The sequence below is a fragment of the Anguilla rostrata genome, chromosome 4 (assembly GCF_018555375.3).
Source record: "Anguilla rostrata isolate EN2019 chromosome 4, ASM1855537v3, whole genome shotgun sequence".
Taxonomy (NCBI): domain Eukaryota; kingdom Metazoa; phylum Chordata; class Actinopteri; order Anguilliformes; family Anguillidae; genus Anguilla; species Anguilla rostrata.
The window spans coordinates 9,971,651-9,993,906 of record NC_057936.1 but is presented as its reverse complement, the minus strand read 5'-3'; the positions used below and the strand labels follow the sequence as shown (position 1 = coordinate 9,993,906).

The 22,256-nt window shown below is 38.9% G+C and overlaps 1 protein-coding gene across 2 annotated transcripts in view; it reads left to right on the top strand.

Annotated features, from left to right (window-relative positions):
• The window catches only part of LOC135252463 (uncharacterized), a 161,017-nt gene that overhangs the window by 18,032 nt on the left and 120,729 nt on the right, over window positions 1–22,256 (top strand). For both annotated transcript variants that reach the window (XM_064330534.1, XM_064330532.1), the window contains exon 3: window positions 3,172–3,219. In XM_064330534.1, coding sequence (XP_064186604.1) covers window positions 3,172–3,219 — 48 coding nt within the window. The remainder of the gene's footprint in view (window positions 1–3,171; window positions 3,220–22,256) is intronic.

Below are 22,256 nucleotides of genomic sequence, written 5' to 3'. Positions count from 1 at the left end.
TTGTGCCCATGAAGTCAAGCGAGCCATTATGTTGTATATTTCATTCCATTTCAGGGCACTGCAGTTATAAATAGATGGGTGACAAATTAAAGGAGAAACCTGAATAACCTAGTGGAGAATCATAATGAATGCAGATGCTTCATACAGGTGTACTGAATGATACAATTCAGCAATTAACATCCTATCATACTCTGTATCATGTATAAAAATGCTGAGCAGACCCATTTGACCTTGATTTTGGATCAAGATATCCAGAGGAAAAGTGACTTTAAAAGGATTACTTATTGGTGCATGGGTGGCAGGAGCTTCAGTCACAAAGACTGCTCAACTGGCTAGTGTTACAATAGGAACAGAGACTAAAGTGGCATCTACATTTAGGTCTATGGGAATAACATCAGTAAATAGGGTCGTAAATTCTGGTCGAAAGTACACGTTCGATGGCGGCAATGCTCATGCATTAGACACAAGTGCAACTTCCTCAGATAACTGAAAATGTCAATGCATGATGTGTCAGCAAGATTAGTCTGTCAGCAACTACATAGAGAGGGGCATTATAGTAGAAAAAAAGATATGACAGATATGTAAAAAAAACAAAACAAATGTGTGTGTCCTACAGTTGGTTGCTATGGACAGCTGTTGTTGTTAGTTGAATTATATTGGAGCAGGTGCTAGATATTGACCATTGGGTTAGGATTAAGAAGTATTCCTGCATTTACTGGCCATTTCTGAAAGTGGAATTGGCAGGGGAACTATGAGAAGCAGAAGGTGAAGATAAGACGAACACACAAAATAACACAAACTTTGGAGGAATATTGTGTGGCTGTGAGATGCTCAATTCTGTATGTAAACATGACATCATTGGGTGCAGAAGTTCCTGTTTGTGATGAGTGAAAGTCTGTGTTCTTTGCAGTTATTTCTGCAGGAAGCCATGAGAAGTGCCCATCTGTCAGTTCTCTATAGGTCTTGGGTACAAATACTGGCTCTCAGTGAGAAATTGATTCAGGCAGACCAGAAGCAACATTCAAACAGTATCATCCTGGTTATAGTAGTAAGCATCAGAAGAGTGAGTCCCTTCTGCTTCTCTGGACAGGAGTACACCTGTATGCTTCTGTTTACATCATGGGAAATTTCCATTTCTGAGTATTGGTCAAAAAATAGCTTTTGCTAATTGCTAACACTACATTTTGCCATGTACCAAATGGTCTTATCCAGAGCAAGTTATACAGATTATATACAGATACACATTTTTACATACAATCCATTCATACAGCTGGAGGTTAGCTGAAGGTTAAGTGCCTTGCTGAAGGGTACATTAGAAAGAGGTGCAGGTTCATGGAAATATGGCAGAGTGTATTGAGGAGTTATCGGTGGGAGGGGAGTATCAAGCATACTGTAACTGGAGGAACATGTCGAGCATAACTGGCGGAACATGTCGAGGATAACTGGTGGAATGTGTTGAGGAGTTTGTGGAAAGAGGGATATTGAGCATAGCTGGTGGAATGTGTTTAGCATAACTGGTGGAATGCACCGAGGATAACTGGTGGAACATGTTGAGGATAACTGACAGAATTTGTCTAAAATAACTGGCGGGATTTGTCGAACATAACTGGCAGAATGTTCTGAACATAACTGGCAGAACATGTTGAGGATAACTGACAGAATTTGTCGAACATAACTGGCATAATGTTTTGAACATAACCGGCAGAATATGTTGAGGATAACTGGCAGAGTGTGTTGAGCATAACTGGCAGAGTGTGTTGAGCATAACTGGCAGAATATGTTGAGGATAACTGATGGAATTTGTCTAACATAACTGGCAGAATGTGTTGAGCATAACTGGCAGAACATGTTGAGGATAACTGACAGAATTTGTTTAACATAACTGGCAGAATTTGTCAAACATAACTGGCAGAATGTGTTGAGCATAACTGGCAGAACATGTTGAGGATAACTGACAGAATTTGTCGAATATAACTGGCAGAATGTGTTGAGCATAACTGGCAGGATGTGTTGAGGATAACTGGCAGACTGTGTCGAACATAACTGGTGGAATGTTTTGAACATAACTGGCAGAACATGCTGAACATAACTGCTGGAACATGTCGAGGATAACTGTTGGAATGTTTCAAAGATAACTGGTGGAACAGGTTGAGTATAATACTATTTTAAAAGTGTGAATGAAATTTTTTAGAAGCAAATGACATGCCTGGTGTCTGGTACTAGTAATAACAATAGTTATATAAGCAATAATTTATTTTCTGACATCTGAAGATGAGCATGTACGTGCTTTTGTTCAATTTCCTCTGAGAAGTTTATATGTTCCATGTGTTACTGATTTGTTTTAACTGATATGTCTAAATTTAGCCTGTTAATGTCCCCACCAAAATTAAATGTGCATCTAACATTTAGTGATACATCTAGAAAATAATGATCTACCAGTTTAAAATAGGTATTGTCATTTATTCTTGTCACAAGATATGCAATATTGCATGGTAAAATCTTTGCCCTGGGAAAATTAAGCAGAATTTTCTGGCTTGTTCCCATATTATACACAACACAACTACAGACACTCATCAGGTGCTTTCATTAATTAGGTTCCTTAATTACCGAAGTCATCGCTGTCCTTTGTGTGTATGTGCATGTGCCATTTTAATTGCATGTTGTCAGAGTAATACATTTAGATAACTCTGCCTCCTATCTCTTGGGTTGGTAATGCTGTTCAGGGGGAAGCCAACTTGCTTTACATCCATTAACCAAACGCTCACAGCATTTGGGAGATACCACTAGGGGTAAGAGCTCCATAGTAAACCAGTCTAATAGTGCCGTTCGGTAATTATGCGACATTAACATCTATCAAAATATTCGGTTTTTGTTGAAGCTCATCAGCTCCAGATTTGGGAATTCTATTTTAATTGACATGAAATTGATTTTCCTTGTTGTATTGAAACTATTATTAAGCAACATTTGAGACTCTGCAAGTCACATTTACGGTCATTCCTTGGTTAAAATGACTGCCCTGCGTTTAAACAGGTTCACAAAATGGCCGTGTAGGAATATAATCACCGCATAAACGCCTCATTATAATGCCGTTAAAAAAAAAGCAAAAACTGTTAAACCACTGGTGACATCCTGTTTGCTGCATCTTGTTTAACGTGTTGTGGTCCTCTACAGGGTCTCGGAAACGAAGAAAAGCCAAAGTGCAGCGTGTGCAACGCAGAGGTAAGAATGTCAAGTCCAGGATGTGTGCACACATTTTGAACCAGTGTGACATTGCAGGGACCCGGAAAGGCATGTGCATGTGCATATGTGTAAGTATGTGCATAGGGAGGCAAGTCCTTGCGAGGGGTCCATGTGTGACTCCTGCAGGTTAATGCTACCTACTAGCAGGGTTGAACATGCCTGAACACATGCCGCGTGAAGCGGGGGCACCGTATGCACGTTAGCAGTGTGGAGCGGCGCGCTGGTGGGGACCTCAGCCCCCTCTAGAGGCCGAGCCCTTCCCTCGGCCGCCACGAGGAGGCGTGCCAGACAGAGAGCCTCATGACCCCCCCCCCCCCCATATGAGACAGGGACGGCTATGGACCTGCACGCACTGTGTGCATGCACTGTGCAGCAGTTAAGCCACACCTTCCCGTGCCCGGACAGATGGCTTTAAAAGGCCATTTATTTTTTAGCAACAATGTGTTTTAGGCTCTGGTCATTTTTCCAAAATGCGAAATGTATAAATTGTTTATAATAATATTTTTTCTCTAATTCAAATATTCAAGGAAAACATGTATGAAAAGTCCACTTGTATGTATTCTTTTGGAAACCCGTTTACACAGAATGGTATTGCAGCAGTATTTTATTTAATGGGAATAGACTGGGTGGCTCCCATAGCAGATACCATTTAGCTCATTAACAAGAAATATCAACTCATACAACAGATTCAGCTGCAGAGGAGCCATAATACTAATATATAATCAGCTCTTTGTTTTCCCTCTAATTCGACGAATTTCAGAGAGGCTGTGCTGGTAATACAGTTTAAGCTGTTTTTATACCTTATTAATGTGCCACAGCATCCCACTGATGGAGAGACCCTGAATAAAGCAGAGTTTTTGGCATGGGATGCTGCCTACATAATGTCCAAATCCGTATTCATTTCATGAACCCAAATTTATCATGCCTTTGCAGTGCATTTCCAATGCAAATTCGCCCACCGATGCCTCACCAGTTCGGCAGGCAAGTTCATTTGTGCGAAATAGTAGATGTTCATGTGGCATCACAAAGTCCCCGGCAGGCAGGTGCATTACAATGCAAACATCTACCAGATTAGGCCTTTGTTATTGATACACAGTATGTATTCATGTCTGCACCACGGGCTGAAATTACGACAGGGCACAACGGTGTTTTTCCACATTTGTCCTCCATTTTAACCTTTAGTTACCATCTTGGTATCATCAAATTGCCGAATGCATATTTCAAAGAAAAAGTCACCCTCTCAGATGGCACAAAGTGACCAGAAAAATGACATTTTCAAAAGAAAAAGAAAAAAGAAAAAAACCACACTGTTGAATTTTACATGATTGCATTGCCTGGTTGCTTTAGCATTTATACATTTGGTCAATTGTTTTTTTTCTTCTGTTAATTATCAAACTTTTCTGATGTTCTCTGAAGTCACAGCAGGCCTTCTAATTAGAGAAGGGGAAGGCCTAGATCTAGAGTTTATTTGATTGGAAATGCTCTATGTTGTGGTCGGAATAGTTTTATTTTAGGTTAGTTGTTGGTCATGATGTCTCCAATGAGCCTTCCTGCAAACACAAAGACGCATACAATAACAATGGTATTAGTTCACATTGTATACCAAGTATTTTCAAGACTCACACCACATCAAAAGCTGTCTTTGCTTGCTGCTGATGACAGTAAACTGCCTTCCTCGCTGTATGCTGTGGTTTGTGCGTTGTAGCATAGACAGTGGTCTTACTACATTGTAGGACCCCAAAACATAAACGTACAGTATATCTCACGGGTGCCACACTGGAACCCTGTTTAAACAGCTGAGGTATCTTTGGAATGGCCTTAAATAATTTTACTGTGAAGAAGTGTTTTGACTTACCGATGTTTGTTTCCCTTCGCCGCACTGTTAAGCCTCCATAAAAATGCTTTTATTAATACAAAATGACCAACATATTTTAAGTCAGACATGGGAAACACTACATTATTTCATGTAACATTTTACTCCTAAAATGTTGCATGAATATAGGATGATGCGTGTGTAACAGTTCCTGCTTCACACCGCTAGAAAGCACCAGTCCACACATTGTGATTTTATTTTTGCATGTGCAGTCAACTCTTTATGTCATTATTTTTCCATTGAGTTAATTATAAGATACAAGTGTTTTTCACTAGCTTACTGTCTGTTCACTTGGTTGCCTAAGCATTTAGTAATTAGGTTATTTTGTTCTCACTTGTGTTAGTTCATTTGCTTCACTTGTTTGTCAGCGTGTTTAGGTTCCATATACTCCCTTAGTTGTTGCTTGGCCTAAATGTTGGTTTATACACCTTACAAGCCCTAGTCTCATGATTATTCCTGGTTTGTTCTTGAGTTCCCTTTCTCCTCTTTGTTGTTTTTGTAGTGTTAAGTACTGTAAAGTTCATTTGTGTTGTTGCATATTTTTGTTTTCTGTGTCTTCATTTGGGATGATGATTTGTGCAGTTATGTCTTTGTGATTTGTTGTTTTGATGAGCAATCATTTTGTGTCCCATGACCTCAAATGACTCTGAAATGCCTTACAGGAGAGTAGGGGGAAATACCTCTACTAATTATAGAACGGTGAGGACAGGTAATTAAAATGTGTCCGCCTTAATCCTTACACATGGGCACCAAGGAATGCAAGGGGATATAAATAAATATTACCTCATGCGGTGATCAAATGGTGCAAAAGAATAATCAGTCTGAAAATTAATCAGTCTCATAAAATGAATTGTTAAATCACAAATGATGAATTTCAACATTACATATTAAAATAACCAAAAACGTAACAAGATGAGTCAATTCTTTAAGGTGGTAGGCTCAAGAATTTATCCAAATAGTAAGTAGACTGATGATTGACTGAGGTTTAATATAATAGAATATATTAAATGAACAAACACATTTAAACTAAAACCCTTGATGGCTAAATAAGGGAGGATATGGAAAGGGGACTAGAGTGTTGTGTGTGTGTGTGTGTTTGTCTGTGTATAGTCGTGTGTTAACCAGCACATGTGGTGCAGGAGAGAACAAAGGCTCCTCTGATGGAGCAAAGTATGAACCAGTGTTTAGTATTTGAGGCTAAACTGGCCTGGGGAACCAGGGAAATGGCTGTGTAGAGAGCTAGGCTACAGGAGTTGGCTACGCCTAGCTAATCTGAGTACACTTTGTCATTCTTAACACAAGAACATATATCAGGTTAGATATTATTGATATATTATTAATATAATCGAAGCACTAAAGCACGAAGCACTAATCGAAACATTAAATGCAATCAATAACATGCTTCATTGAAAATAAAGAACAAACTGTGGTTTCCTAAGCTAATGCCTGGATGTTTGTCAGTCTTACTGCTGGAGTGAAGATTAGTCTGCATGGGGTGTCATGTGCTTTGTTGCTTTAAGGAAACCGGCTCGGCCAGCATCTCTGGGTCTTCGTTGTGCTGTCTGTAGATTGTTGCTGGTATGGCAAAGGGAGTCTGGTAGCTGGAATCTGTGCTCGTTTGCTGATGCAGGAAGGTACATAGGCTACGCATATTTACGGGTTGTTGTGCTATTAAAAGTTAGTAAATAAACTGACCTCGCGGTGGATCAGTTCCTTTAGCTTATTTTCAGGATAACATGTATTAGAACCCACTGGTCGTGACTATAACTCTTGTGAGATAGTGGGTCTGACCGGGTTCCTTTACGTCTGCAGACCTTCGGGATTTCGGCCTAGTTGTCCTTTTAGAGGCCATGTCGTGATGCATGTCCTCCAGGCCCCTGGTGACCAGACGAGGAAGAGCAGCAAAAACAAGTGGAACAGAGAAGGGAATGCACATTTTATAGGACAGGAAGTGGTGTATTGCCCAAGTTACAATGTGAACAGTCTGTCCAGCCATGATCATGTAACAGTGACATGAATCTGATCTGTTGACTCAAAATGGTGCCCAAAGACCCTCCAGAAGTTTGAATAAAACCTTGTCTATACCACACTACAGTGAGTTTCCTGCATAGATAAACCTCCTGAGTGGGCCAGACAGCACATTCATTGGCTTTGTGGGTGGAACTATCACGCTTATGGACGCTTGACTTGTTGTTGGCTTTGCCACCCTATATCAGAGCTGCGATGGTATGTGCTGGCAGAAAGAAAAGGCAGAATAAATCCTGTGTTTTTTAGTCAATTATACCAATGTTTACTATATTTAAAACCCTAATTTTGGAAGATTTTAAAGGACATTCTAAGGCTTTATTTGTGAATTGACAGATCTGGCCATGGAACACAAAAACCCGACCGGATTCAGTATTAAGACTCATCATATCCCTAAACATGCTCCATCTGGTTCGGTGTTAGCCAGCAGCTTACTGCTCATGTGAAACAGTAGACTGCCTTGTTATAGTTTGTGCATTTACCCCAACCTCAGTAAAAATAGGCCTGCTAGCGCCCGCAAACTTGGATAAAACATTCAGAATGTCAGCAGGCACGTTGTCTCGCAAGCTTCGCATAGCCGCACAGCCTCAAAACTTCTTAATGGCTTCCAGATTCCCCCACCTGACCACCATAATGTAAACCAATACCCTTTAAATTGGAGTCATTTTCAGCTATTGTTACGGTGGTGGCCTGGGGCAAGTGTAGGGTGACTGGGGTGCGAGGAAAACAATTTTCTGGGAGGATATGTTTCTCCACTTCTCTGGGCCACATGTGAGCATATTGCTGCTGCTGTTTTTCTTGTTGCCGTTGCTGTTAAAATTCAGAATCCCATTCCAAAAGCACTCCATCCAGCATGGAGTCTCATATAATCAAATATTTATGTCGAACCTTCCATTTGAAAAGGCATCCCAGTGAGTAGCCAAACAGCCTAGTAACTGATAGAATAGGATGCTCGCTAAGTTTTTGACAGTGCTTGCATCTTTATTAAATGAAATGATGTTAATACTTTACAGATGAGTAATGCATCAATATAATTATGTTTTAATTTGTGTATTATAGAAGCATCCTAAATGCTTATAAAATATGCATGCCTAGATAAGCAATGGCAATAATGATAATAATAATCAGAGGCTTTAAGCTGCTATCACTCAGTAATGTATTATTCTGTTCACCAGTGGTTAAAATTAAGAGCCTTTAGCCATTATGGCTCCAAAACTCACTGCACTTCTCTTAATGCAGCTTCCCATTCAATGCCCTCACCATTTCATTTTGCCATGTTTGTTGCTGATGTTTTTTGCAACTAGGTCTCAAATATGGGCCATTTGAATGAGTTATGCTAATGCATTAGGGCAATGAATGCATTAATTTCATTAGCAAATGTCCTCAAAGCAATAATTATCAGAGTAGGTGTGTCACTAGTGATCATGTTAAAATTTGCCGGTTAATTATTAAGATTTTGTTCCAAGGGACCTTGTTTTGACATGAGTTGCCAAGGAAAAAAAGAAAGAGAAAGAGAGAGAAAAAAGCATAGTTAATGTTTTCCAGTGCGGACGGGAAGGTGCTTGTTGTTGTGTTTGGAGGTAGGGGGGAGCAGGATTTTGCATGTTGACAGCTCACATTCCAGACTAATTACTGCAAATAGCACTGAGCTAGCTGGTGCTCATTTAATCCAGGGGTATGTAATTACCAGCGAATGAGGTCCAGCGTAGTTTTAATGGCCTCTTTTGGTATTGATTGGAGTTCAGTGGGGGAGCGACGGATACCCTCAGCCCTGATTACCCCTGTCCAGTCCAGGGGGGTTGGGAGGCTGGAGGGAGTAACCATTTTCCCAACACTAATGACTGATGGAGTGCTTGAGGTCCCATCAGGGTTTGGGCCCTGACCAGATAGAGGGCAGCCGTGCTCCAGATGTTGTGGGTTTCAGATCTGAATGTTTAACCCCTTCTGCAGCGCAGGCACGGGGAACAGCTGTTAGCAGTTGAAGGCCCCTTAACAAAAGCATCACTTCCTGTCAGTGTGTGTTTGCAGGCAAAGTGGAAAGTTTGGGCTGTATGTCTTTGTACCTGGAGGGCAACAACAGAAAAGCGCATAGTTTGAAATTTGAAGAGGTTTTGGAAAATCTGAGTCTCAGGTTTCTTTACTAGAACACTGGTATTTAGCTTTTGCTTTGCGTAAGTGTGTATTTGTCTCATGTTCTCTAGTCTTTATGTATTTTGATGTGAAGACACAGTGTGCAGGATTTTTTAAAAATTTAAATCAGGCCAAATAAAAATGTATTTTAAATCACATTTCACTATGCTAATTATATACACTGTATAGCCACTATATAGAGTTAATGGTAGAGTAGGATAGTAGAGATATGACATGGGGATGACAAGACTTTAATCAAAGCTGTGATCCACAACCCCATCTTTTCCAAAGTAGTGAACACCTTTCTGGGTTTAGGGTTATCCCCAGAACTTTAATCCAATGACAGAATCCTTAAACCTCGACTACCCTTGTCTCTCAAGTATGTCCTTAAAGGTACAGTTCCTTTTTAACTCTCTCCTCTGAAATGAAATGTTAATCACGAGTTGATTTCACATGAAAAGCAGCTTATCCTTTGATTTTGATGAATGCGGCACCCGTCAGACTCATCGTCTCACTGAAATCGTCTCACTTCTGCATGTGTGCGCTTCAGATGTGGTTAAGCCTCACTTTGACGGGCCTACGATAGGCAGTGGTACATGAAAGAGGAGTCTACACTCCGCTGCTTTCCCAGGACAATGTCGTTTGGCCTTGGGGTCGCAGACACACACGGCATCCACCTTTGTTAAATCCTCACTTCCTGGTTTAACGTTACCCTTAAATCCACAATTTCCTTCACATACTCACTATATGCGTGTACATTTTTAGGGTGAATATGAAAATGATAGGATTTTAATTTCATGTAACACCGTGATCTGCTTCCAGCATCAAAATTTAAAAAAAAAGTTTTTTATATCTATTGGAAGCATTGTTTTTCATATGAAACTGTATTTGTAAGGTGAACTGCTGTAAGGCAAAGACTGCTACACAAATATAATTTATTCAGAGGGTTGATTCCTGGTCTACATTCACCTCCGGTTCAGTACCATAACAGATTTATATTTGATTGTTAATTGCAAAACCCAGTTAGCGTTTGACAAATGGCAAGAAATGGCTATCTTTAACTTGGAAGCATCAACATTATGCACTTTGTGTACATCACTGTATGAATCATTAGAAACTTTCCTGTGGACTTAAAAATAAAATGCACTGAGAGCTTTTTCACAAGAGTAAAAGCTAAGTGAACCTGGTAGTTTGTGGCATACTTAGCTGTTAGGAAGTGTGTAAGATTAACAGAATTGTGTTGTGACATCCCTGTAGTATTTCAAGAAAACATATTGAGCTGAAACTGCAAAACATGTTACTCATAAGAAAATTGCTATACTATGTATCCACACCCCAAATACATTTTGATGTTTACTGACCTACTGAAAATAAATTAATGTAATACTTTTAACCTCTAAATAATTTAAAGGATTTTAAAAAGTTTTATCTGTAATGTAATGTAATCATTATTTTCATAGTGTAAAACAAAGCAACCCCTAACAGCAAAATCCAGCAACGTTTTAGTAAATGTGAGACTACTGTTAATTTCATTTTACACATCAAAGGGTAATATCAGTAAAAGATGATGTTAAGATGTTATCTTAATGCATCAGTAGGAATTTCTCCAGGGAGGAAGAAGAGGCAGATTCTCTCTGATTACTGTTTATAAAGCCAGAAAAAAAGCAACATTAATGTGTGCAAATTTACATATCAAAATAGTATCTTAACAGTGCCATCTGAGTGGCAGCAGAAAACCAGCAATTCAGCTACAGAGGAATTGGCAGAGAAACAGTTACCTTTGTCTACAATGCTTATGTGCAGTGTGTCTGCCATGCTAGTCCAAAAAGGTAGATGTTTTAACAAGATCCCATTCAATGGTACAGTAGTGTATCTACATTTGTGTTGGCTTCTGTCAAGCAATGAACAAATGACCTTGACACTGATCAAAAACTTCTCACCTTCCACTGTTAGCTTAATGGGGTTAAATGTGAATTGGATGCGAATCTTAACCTTTTTTGAACAAAGAAGTGAAAATTCAGCATTAGATTGATGGGGTTCAACAAGAGTCTGAGCTCTTGAATTCAGTGGGGGAATTATGGTGTCTTGATCCACATCTACTATGCAGTGCAACCAATAATTAAGTATTGTTTCAAATACTGATTCTTGGAAAAATGTATTTTTGTAACTTTTAATACTATCTAATTTGTGAATCACAGTTGGCTAAATAATTTGGTATAAATTAGCTGTACTTTTCTACCACAGGCTCTACTGCATAGTGAAATATGCACTTATACTTGAATTGTGGAAAACCATTTTCAAAGTTTGTAATTAATATTAATCAAAATTATTGATTCCTTGAGATATTTTTCAAAGTTGCATAGGCATAATGCGTATGCAATTTTGGAGCTCAAGTATTAGGCAGAAAATATTAGAAGATACTCTATAGATAAATGTACATAATCTTATTTTTAATTATTGAAGTTGTATTTGTGATTGGGAAAATGCCACTAATGTGGAGAAGATAACTGCATATGTTTTTAATTGCCTTGATTCAGCAGGACAACATTGACATGGCTACTGTTGTTGTTGCTAGGAGATATTATCAGAATCGATGCAGCTTGAACAGAGAGAGAATCTTCCACTCTAACATAAAAAATATAATTTAAAAAAAATCAAAACTCTCCTGGACAAGTAATACAAAGCTTTATCTATCACAATGAAAAAGCACTACATAAATGTACAGAATTATTATTATTATTAGGTGACACAATGGCCAATTATGCACTGTCCTCAAGGCAGCAGGTCACAGTCAGCATTACGATACCTCAAATTCAATACCAAACTGGTCCGCACACACACACACACAGAAACAGTGCCTTAACAGGATGAGCCACCCAGCAGATATCTGTCAGCAAACACAGCTTCATGAGAGATATAAACTCAGACTGAGCAACTGGATCTGAATACTTGAAAAACATGGAAGTGCATAATTTACCACCAATCTGAAACAAAACAAAAAAAGAAATACCTGACTAGTGGCTTGTTTTCCCCTGATCATTACTTTAAAAACTATAGTTGTAACAAAACCACTAGCAAGACTGCAACTTTAGAAATGACCAAAATTCCACTTCTTCATAATAACTTGAAAAAGAGAAATCAGACTCAGTTGTGATTTATTGCAAATACTGAGCAAACATGTTAAATGTCTTCTAATGGACAAATGGACAGGAAATATCCCTTTTGTTATCCTTACTCCACTCCAGCAACCTCAGATATTCCCCTTTGAAGAGAATCCAGGGTCTAAAGTGATGGATTGCAAGATTTAAGGAATGTGACATATAACTTCATAGGTTACATTAAAATACTATTCACAATGCAATTTCACCATTTAAGATAGATATAGACCTGAGTAGTCTGAGTAGTCTAGAGGTATAAGCACTCGCCTACCACCCTGGCAGTGGTACTTCCGGCTTGGTCAGACAGTCCTACGAACACAATTGGCAGTGTTCGCGGGTGGGAAGCTGGTGAGGGTATGAGTCCTGATTGTTGCATTAGCGGCTCCTACTGGTTGGTCGGGGCTCCTGTTCAGCAGAGAGGGGATCTGGGGGAGATAGCGTTACGCTCTCCCAGTGGAACTCCTCGCTGTCAGGTGAAAAGAAGCGGCTGGTGACTCCACATGTATCGGATGAGGCATGTGGTAGTCTACGCCCTCCCCAGACCAACAGAGGATAGCGCATCGACCAGGACCGTGATTCACGACGGGAATTGGTATAACGACTAAATTGTTGAGAAAATGGGAGAAAAATGGCAAAAAAAGACAGATATAGACCAAGACCAAAAAAAAGAGAGGTTGAAAAAGAGGTTGGTAAGGCTACCCATTCAGTATAGTGGCTGATCAACTCGCACTCAAGTTATACATTTTGTGAAACGTGTCATATTTTTTAAAAAATTCAGGCCCCGGACAGTGTTTTTTTATACCTGTGTTTGTGTAACAGTCATATATCAAAGGGCACATATGTACTTCTATAATGGATATCCGTAGTGACTGCTGAGTGGCTGATTTACTCCATCTACCAGCTACATACTCCCTTCTCAAGAATCTTTTCCTTACCCTTCATAAGAGCACAGTGTCTGCATCTTGGACTGCACAGAATCTTGGTGTTATCCTGGATAGCAAGCTGCCTTTTACAAGCATTACACAATTACTCAAAACTGCCATTCTTATCTATGCAACATCCTCAAAGTCTGTGGTATCCTTGCTACATATGCTACCCATCTGACTCTCCAGGCCCTTCTGACATCCTGCACTGGATTGCTGCCACTCTCTCCTTGCTGTTCTCCCTACATGCAGGCCCCACCAGCTCATTCTCAATGCTTATCCTGTCTTCATCCACCTCCACGGGCTACTGAGTGTGGCCCAAATAAAATACAAATCCATGGAGAGATACTGCACCATCTTACCTGCAATTTGTTATCAAACCTTACACTCCTGCCAGACCACTCTGCTCTGCCTCCTCTGGTCACCTTACCATCACTTCCCTAACATATCCCTCTTCTCAGTCACGTCTCTTCTCTACTCTGGCCTCCCGGTGGTGGACTGAGCTCCCCACTGCGGCCAGGACAGCAGAGTCACCACCTACCCAACTAACACAAACTGTTCTCACAATGTTACTGGAATGTTTTGTGCATGTTATTACATTGCACAAAACATTCCAGCCACATTGTGAGAATGTTTTCTGTTCACTGGGTATCTCTTGCCACAGACTGACACATCTTTTATTAAGAATTGTGACTAATTAGGTCTTTTGCTTAACTCTGTTTTAATCAGCATTGCTTGTCTCATATTCACACTTTGCAATGCACCAAAAGAATTACAACTCTGTAGAAACGACTACTATATATCAGGCACCAGGTCAAGGGAAGACCAACCAGTTCTAATAAGTCAATTCAGCTGTAAACCACAAATTAATGTAGTCAGCATCAAGGATAATTTAAATGATGTAACGCACATTGTACTGTCATATATTGATATACAGTATAAATTTGTCCGATGGACTAGTGGTAATATATATCTGTCCATTATTGTGGTTTCTTTAGTTCAAAGAGTTTCATAAAGAAGATGGAGCACACAGTTGTACTGCTATGGAAAGCACATGGATTGTCTTTCTGAATTAGGAGGTCAGGTTAAGCAGATATTTAAAATGTTCCACTCCCCACGCATTTGTATCAAGATTTAGATCAGTAGAACAGTAGAAACTGTGAACTAAAGTTCATGGCAGCTGGTGTACCTTAAGTTGTTTTGGTTGTCTGTAGCTCTTTAGCATCTTGTTTGTATGGTGGGGTTTGTTTAGCTACAAGGTCACCAAAGGAATAACAACCGAATGAAGCAGCTGGCCTGGTTGGATAAGGTCAGATACGAAATCTAATTTACATCAATAGCAGGCCAGTCTTGGACCATTATTCTCAGCACAGAATTGGACTCTGGTAATTTCAATGTTTTTTATTTAACCCTAATGCTCTGCCCCCCAGGCTGAATTCATTTGCTGAGTTCCTGCTTGGGAAGGTCCCGGGGCTGATTCAATCAACTGCTTTTTAATTGGCTCCGAGGCATTCAAATTGAAGCCAATGGAGAATTAACAACACTTGCGATTGGTTGCCATACCGGTGTAACCTTGGGAACCCCGTAAAACTCAGTTGTGGGCAGTCCAGGAGGCCGGCAACTTTTTAATTGCAAACAGGTCATTTTTTGAGCCTGATACACATCCCGGCTCATTTGCATTTCCTCCATGCCAGGGTCGCTTGATGACATGGCTGTGGCTGGAATTTCAAGTTACAGTGAAGCTATGCCATTCCTCTGAGCCGCACAGTTCATTGCCCTGTCATCCCCTTCACCTCTCCTTCACGGCCCTCTGTGTAAAAACAGGGTGAATGCATGGCACCAGGTGTACACTACTAAAGAGAAGAAGCAGGATGAAATATATTAATCTATTTGCCCGCATAATACATTTCTGGGAGTGCGGTCTTGGAATATGGCATAGAGGTTATTGAATAATTAAAGACATTCAGTGTTATTTCATGGCAAAAAAGTGTTTGGTCCAGATGCCCAACTGCTGCATATTAATTCAGGAAAAGCATGGATGATGCATAACATCTAATTTGTGTCCAATATCAGAGAGTTACAGAGATGTTCTTTCTGTAAATCAGCTGCTTTGAATATAGATTGCAACTCATAGCGAATGAATCATTGTTATGCTGATGTCTTGTATTGTTCTTCTAAGGGGGGTGGATGTCATATGCACTTCATGACCAAAACTATGTGGACACCTGACATCCAACATCCCATTCAAAATGATAGGGATTATATGAAGTTGGTCTACCCTTTTCTGCTATAATAACCTCCATTCTTCTGGGGAGGCTTTATATTAGATGTTGGAGCATTGCTGCTGGAATTTGCTTCCATTCAGTCAGAAAAGCATTAGTGAGGTTGGGCACTGATTGGATGATTAGGCTTGGCTTACAGTTGGCTTTCCAATTGATCCTAACGGTGTTGGATGGGGTTTAAGGTCAGGACTCAGACCTTATGGGCAGACCAGTAAAGTTCTTCCACACAGCTCTTGACAAAACCATTTCTATATGGACCTCAAAGTTGCCACAAAGTTGGAAGCACAGATTCATCAAGAATGTCACTGCCTTCACTGGAACTTTGTAGTTCATCTTGCTCATATACAGTACAAACAATGTACACAAATCTTAAGTAAGACAGATTACTGTGGTGTACAGTGTTGGATACAAAATTTTTATGTTTTCTGTGGAATGTTTTTATTTAAAATAGATAGATACTGTTCAGCTGATCAGTTGAATTTTATATTACAATGTAGCCACAATATAAGGGAAAGAAAATTAACCTTAAAATTACCTACAATGCTTTTTAAATTAAGAAGCTATGTCTGCTTTTTAAATTAAGAAGCCGTGTCTGCCTATGCTTGACAGTTAGGGTATAGATGGTATAGTTTAAAGGCCAATACTTTACATAAGACCAAAGCTTGCATCCACAACTAGTTAGGGCTCTAATTTATGTTCTAATAAAGTACTGTCAAGTTATGCTGTAACTCCTTTTAAAATGGGAAATGCCTGAAATTGAGCATGATTTAATGCTGTTCGGGAAAAAATGCACTAGAAAAAGCAGACTAGACATTCCGCAAACCCCTGAGTGAAAACTGATTGTTCCCTCTGTAAATAAGCAAAGACAAACTCTTAATGAATACATTGTGAGGAGCAAGGATGGATTTGGGTATAAATGTTCCTGTTCCCCCTCCAATTATAAATCATTTACCCTGTGATTCACTGAATGATCATATCAGTTCCACTGGACAGCACCCTTTGCAATGTCTGGCTCCTCAAAAACAAGAGTGCAGACCTACGGAAAGCAAAAAGTTGCTAATGTTACCTGCATGACAGTTTTGCTCATCATTATTCTCCATATTTCTAAATGTCTTCCTCATACAATGCCGGTAGTGAGAGATCTCAATGCAGTCACTCGAGCACTATCAGGGTTGTGCCGATGCATGTTAAGATGGTGCAGAATGACTCTAGCCGACAGGGTGTAAGCCCCAGCTCCTGTGTTTGCCTAGAAAGTGTCAATTGCAATGATAGTTGCACAGGCACTCCCCTCCTGTGGACATGGCTTCTGCTGCTAGAGTTCCCCTGGATGCATTCTCAGGAATAATCTTTCAGTATGTGCGTCGTGCGCATTCATCTAACTATTAAAACATGCACTTTTCATTCAAAGCATGTGGATGGTGAAGAGCAGAAGGTGAAGAAGTTTGTGTTTTATGTTTTCTACTTCCTTTATTCCACTGTATTCCACTGAACATGGTGCTAGTACATGGTGGAGGACGGACATTATTGTGAATTAGTACTAAAGTTTGGACAAAGATATCTTCTTATTTAGGGAAAAAAATATCAGTGCTGATTATTGATTATATTTGATAGAAGATGGGCAATACTTGTGTTTGTTTGGGAGCATTTTGTGGTGAACTTTAGATTCACCAATAAAACCAAAATGTAAAAAAGTGACGTTTCCCAGACTGTATTTATTGTTATGTGAAGATTAGGGGCGTTCAAAGGCATTCCAAAAAACTAAAAATACTAATGCTAATACATATTTTGAAAATACTGTTATGGTACTAAAGAAATAATAGACAATATGTTTAACCTTGTCATTTCCAGTTGCTATACTGTAGTGTGATCCACAACCTCACTGAAGATATAAGCTGTAATATATAGAAGAAACCAACAGTGAAGTCATTTTGCATAAACAGGACTGCAATCAGTGAACAATCATACAATTTTTTCTTTATTAAAGCATAATTCAAAATGCAAACTAAATACAAAAAATTTTAAAAATAAAATCCTACTCAAACCCAAGAAGAGGGTGAAGTATAAAGTAGGCACCTTTTTATTGTTTGACAACCTATTATTAATGCACTTATTAGATGGAGTGTTAATGCTCTGTTGAACACTTGGGGTAATGGGAATGCATTAGTAAATTTTTGTAACTGTTTTAGAAATCTAAACAGAGGTCTACAGCAGTGCATATGCTGGAATGAGCAAAGTAATTGGTTTAAATAAAGCTCAATGTCTTAGCCACACTGAATGATTTGAAGCTAGACGGTGAACAGAGTAGCAAAAAGCTTTCTGATTAGTTATGATTGCTGCCTGTGGCTTTGTTTTCAGGTAGGTAGGTGCATATGTTTTTGGTTTAATTGGGCATATAAATCCATTCTTGGACCAATGTAAGACAACTCATTTGTGTGAAAATGTCTCTCGTGATAAAAGTCTGTTCAGGTCCCCATTTTGGTCTTTTTTTTTCGGATTCAATAAAATCAGCCAATTTTTTATTCATAAGGACTTAAAAACCAATCGGTGAATAACTTTTAATTGCACAAAATTAAAAAATGTATGAAATCTGCTTACGAAGAGGTTTGATCCATATAAATAGGCTACAAATCTCCACACATTGTTTCATGCTATGTAGTTATATGCTGATTGTTTTTTACTCACATTGTGATGCAAGAACTGTGTGCAACATCCATAAACAGTTTTGAGAATTCAGAAGTCACATTAACTCACCTTTAGTGTCCATGACCATGTTGTGAGCACATAGGTGCTGCTGCTGCACTCCAGTATTTATACACATTATACACATAACACATTTTAACTGGCTATCATTTAACAGGTTTTTGCACATACCAATAATTCCACCATTTATTTTTGATTACACTGAATGGGCAATTTGTTTTTCTTTGTGGAAGAAATTAGCAATCGCCCCCAAGCGATGATAGACAACCTATTAGCATTTTCTTCATTTAAAGTATGTAGCAGAATCAGTTTTATCTTGGCACATTCAAAATCTCGTAATATTTTATTATATTGTATTATACAGCAGAATGTTGTTTTGAAGTAGCAGCGATCTTTCCCCATTGCATGATATCTTCCTGTTCTACGAAGATGCAAGCATGAAGCAAAGTGCATGACATAAGTCTACAACTCAAACAAACAAGTTTAGCATGAAAAGGCAGGCGTTTGCAACAAACTGATTGATCCAGTGCAGCCCACTGAGTCAATCGCTTAGGGAAGTGAAAACAAATTTTCATTGGCTAGATCGTCTTACTTACGTACCCTGTGCTGTAATGGCATACAGCGACTTTATGGTGATACGGCAGGGCAGGTAAGTTTGATTAAATTGTACATGCCCGTAACCTGGCTAGGTGTGTTTGATTGAACCTACCCCTGTGTTTCTAGCTACGGCAGGAAAATTGAATAACTGGCTATGCACCTTATTTCTCTGGAATAGAATCTTTAGACAACTGAGAGATATTCGACCATGCAAAGGTGTATCATATTGCCTGCAAGTAATGACAAATGTTTGCTGTAATGAAAACTCAGTGGGGTTAACCCTTCCCTCCAAGGAGACAAATGCTTTGCATTAAATTGACTTTCTTGTGCCGGTGTCACTGAATTAACCGCATTGCAACAAATGACACAATTATTATATCTTCTAATAATAAAACCATGATTCAAGATGAAAATGAGGAAGAATTATATTTCCCATTAAGTTGCAAACGTTGTTTGGGGTGCTAATTTTTATTTATATTTTGTGTGTGTAATTGCTATCAATGCTAATAATAATGGTCGAGGAAAACCAAGAGAATGAGGTAATTTATAAAAATTGGGATATTTGATAACTTCATGCACATTTCAAATTAAATATTATTTGTTGCTACACTTGACTCCAATTTGACGCAATAGATTGCATAAAATACCTTCCCCAATTGTCTTACTGCAAGTCTGTCCTGTACGTAGTTGTGCCTGAAACTAAAGCCTTGTTTACTGCAGGAGTTATTCCCTTTGCTGACGGGTCACATTTTATTGCGACATAAAAATGAAATAATTTGATAAACTGCAAAGAAACCAATCTCCACCAAAACAGCACTCACGTCATGACAAGTGGCGCTTTTGTCTTATAAATTATTTTCAAATTTGAGGCAATCAGGTTTTGAAGCAGCTGTAAATCTAAGTTAAATGGCTTCATTCATTATGCGTGTGCAAGGAAAGCTACTTAAAAAATGTTATGCCAGGAATCATCATATGCTTCATGTTTTAATAGGCGATGATCTCGCTTCACTGATATATTGCGCACCTGCATTACAAAGCTAAGTAAATCCTAAAGTTTCTTGAGTGGCATATTTGCCTGGTTAGTATTCTGATGTAAGCTAGACAGACGTGTCAGACGTTCTCCAAATTTACAGCTTAATTTGGAACCCTATGATACTGCTGAGTTTTGCTCTGGGGTGTTCTGTAATGAAAATACCAATCTACATTGTCATGGTTGCCACGAGCAAAATCTTACTATCTCAACAAAAACTTAAGGTGCATTTATTAATAAACTTACATTCCTAATTTTATTAGGGAGGTACTGCGTTAAGTGCTTTGATGGCATGTGGATGGATTTATAACACTGCTCCTGGTAAATTAGCAGCGTCTGACAAGGGGACATTGTTTTACAGGATGTTATTTAAATAAAAATACCTACAGGCAATTTCTGCAGCGTTGTCACATCGCATTATCTTCAGAATAACACAAACCTGTATTAAGGTGGATCTCTTGTTTGCTCTATTTAGGTCACATTCCCACAAACAAAGAAAGCATTGACTTTTTGTGCATTTTAAAACTACAGTTATGTTAAACCCAGCAAAAAAAAAGTCACACAAGGTGTGCAGCATCCTCCCCTTCCACCACAAAGGAAAGGAAAAGACAAGCCCTTTGTTTTTCCCTCTGATTTATTTTGGAATCTTTCATCTCACGGATGATATGATGGCAAATTGTATCTGACTACGACTCACAGTGCTGATAAATAATTGCTTTGTATATTTTCATACATTTACATGTTATTTGCTAAATCTCTGTGTGATTGGTTCGCCCAACAAATTACAGATAAGTCCTGAAATGATTGCTGCAAAAATGTTTTGGAGAGGATTTTTTTACTTTTCAGACTTATGTAATTATGTACAGATGTGGAGAAATTCAGTTGTTTCCAGTATCTGTATGAGGCAAGGTTAGAAAAAATGATTAAACTGTGGTGAAATACTAGTGGAGCATCATATCCCACAGTCAGAAACAAAGCTTTGAGGGAAATTAGAGGATGGTAATTCAATCCAGCTCCCACTTCTAATTTGCTGATACTGTCACAGTGTGTCAAAGTAAATACACTGGTTGAGTCCTTCTCGTTTTCTCCCTCCCATGGTTTCTGACTTTATTCCCTCCAGCAATTATTTTCCCAAACTTCAATTTCATTCAAAGAGCAGCATTTTAGAAATGTGAGGTGAGGTAATGGAGATGAAGCCATTCCACTGAGCTGTTGAAACTGATATCCGGATAAACTTTCCTTGCTCTCAAAACGACAAGACACTGGATACCGCCAGAATATTATATGGATGTGAATAACGTTCGGCACAGAAAGAAAGGCATCTCATTAATATTTCCATACAAGAAATCACGCTCAGTATGTCTGCAATTTACATGATTGAAGTGTTATTAGGATGTGCATAATGGGGGATAAGAGTTATTTGCAGTGCAGGGCTTATACAAATCTTCTTCGGTCGTACAAGGAAAGAGGTTCAGTGTGAAATGGAGAGACGGACGGTGAGATAATAGCAGACGGAATTGTGGAGCTGTGATGTATCGCAGCGACGGGCCTTTGAGGTGGGGGAGAGCAAATATTTATGGATTATATATTACTCAGTCAGGCTCAGACCGCAAAGAGAGGAGGCGTAGTGCCGGCGATGGTCCACTGTGCCGTCCCAAAGTTTTTCAATTACATATCATTTTATGTTGAGAGGGCCCATTTAATTAGTTTTTATGCCAAAGTATTCAGGCCAGAGGTAATTACAAGGATTATTTACCCTTGTTAATTGAGGTTCCTTCTTTATGCAGGTGCTAAAGGTTAACACCCCTCTGATTTTTACCCTCCCCCTACTGACTGGCTTTGCTTTCCTCTCTCAAGAGTGGGAGGCTTTGTGGGATTAATGACAAACCAATGGAGGAAAGGAAGAAAAAAAATCAAGAAGTCGATCATATCTGGCCTTGAATAAGTCTGTCTTTGAACTTCAGTTATATGATATATGTGTTTAACTGTACACTACTTTTTGACTTGAGCCTTTGTAAGTTGTTCTGATGCCATGATTTTTAAATTTTTTAAATTTATTATCAGATTTCACCTACCACCTTCACTTTTAAAAGCATTTACTCTCCTGGCCATATAATCTGGAAGGCATGAAATTAATTTAAGTGACTAATAATTAATGTCATACCAAATACTGGTTTAATTAGTTGGTTTATAAAAACAAGCTAATTCTGGAGTTTTTGAATTTTCAGTGCCATTTTTTTTTTATTGTAAGCACATTGTTTCTGCCAAAGAAAATGTCAATATAACCAATGATTCTTA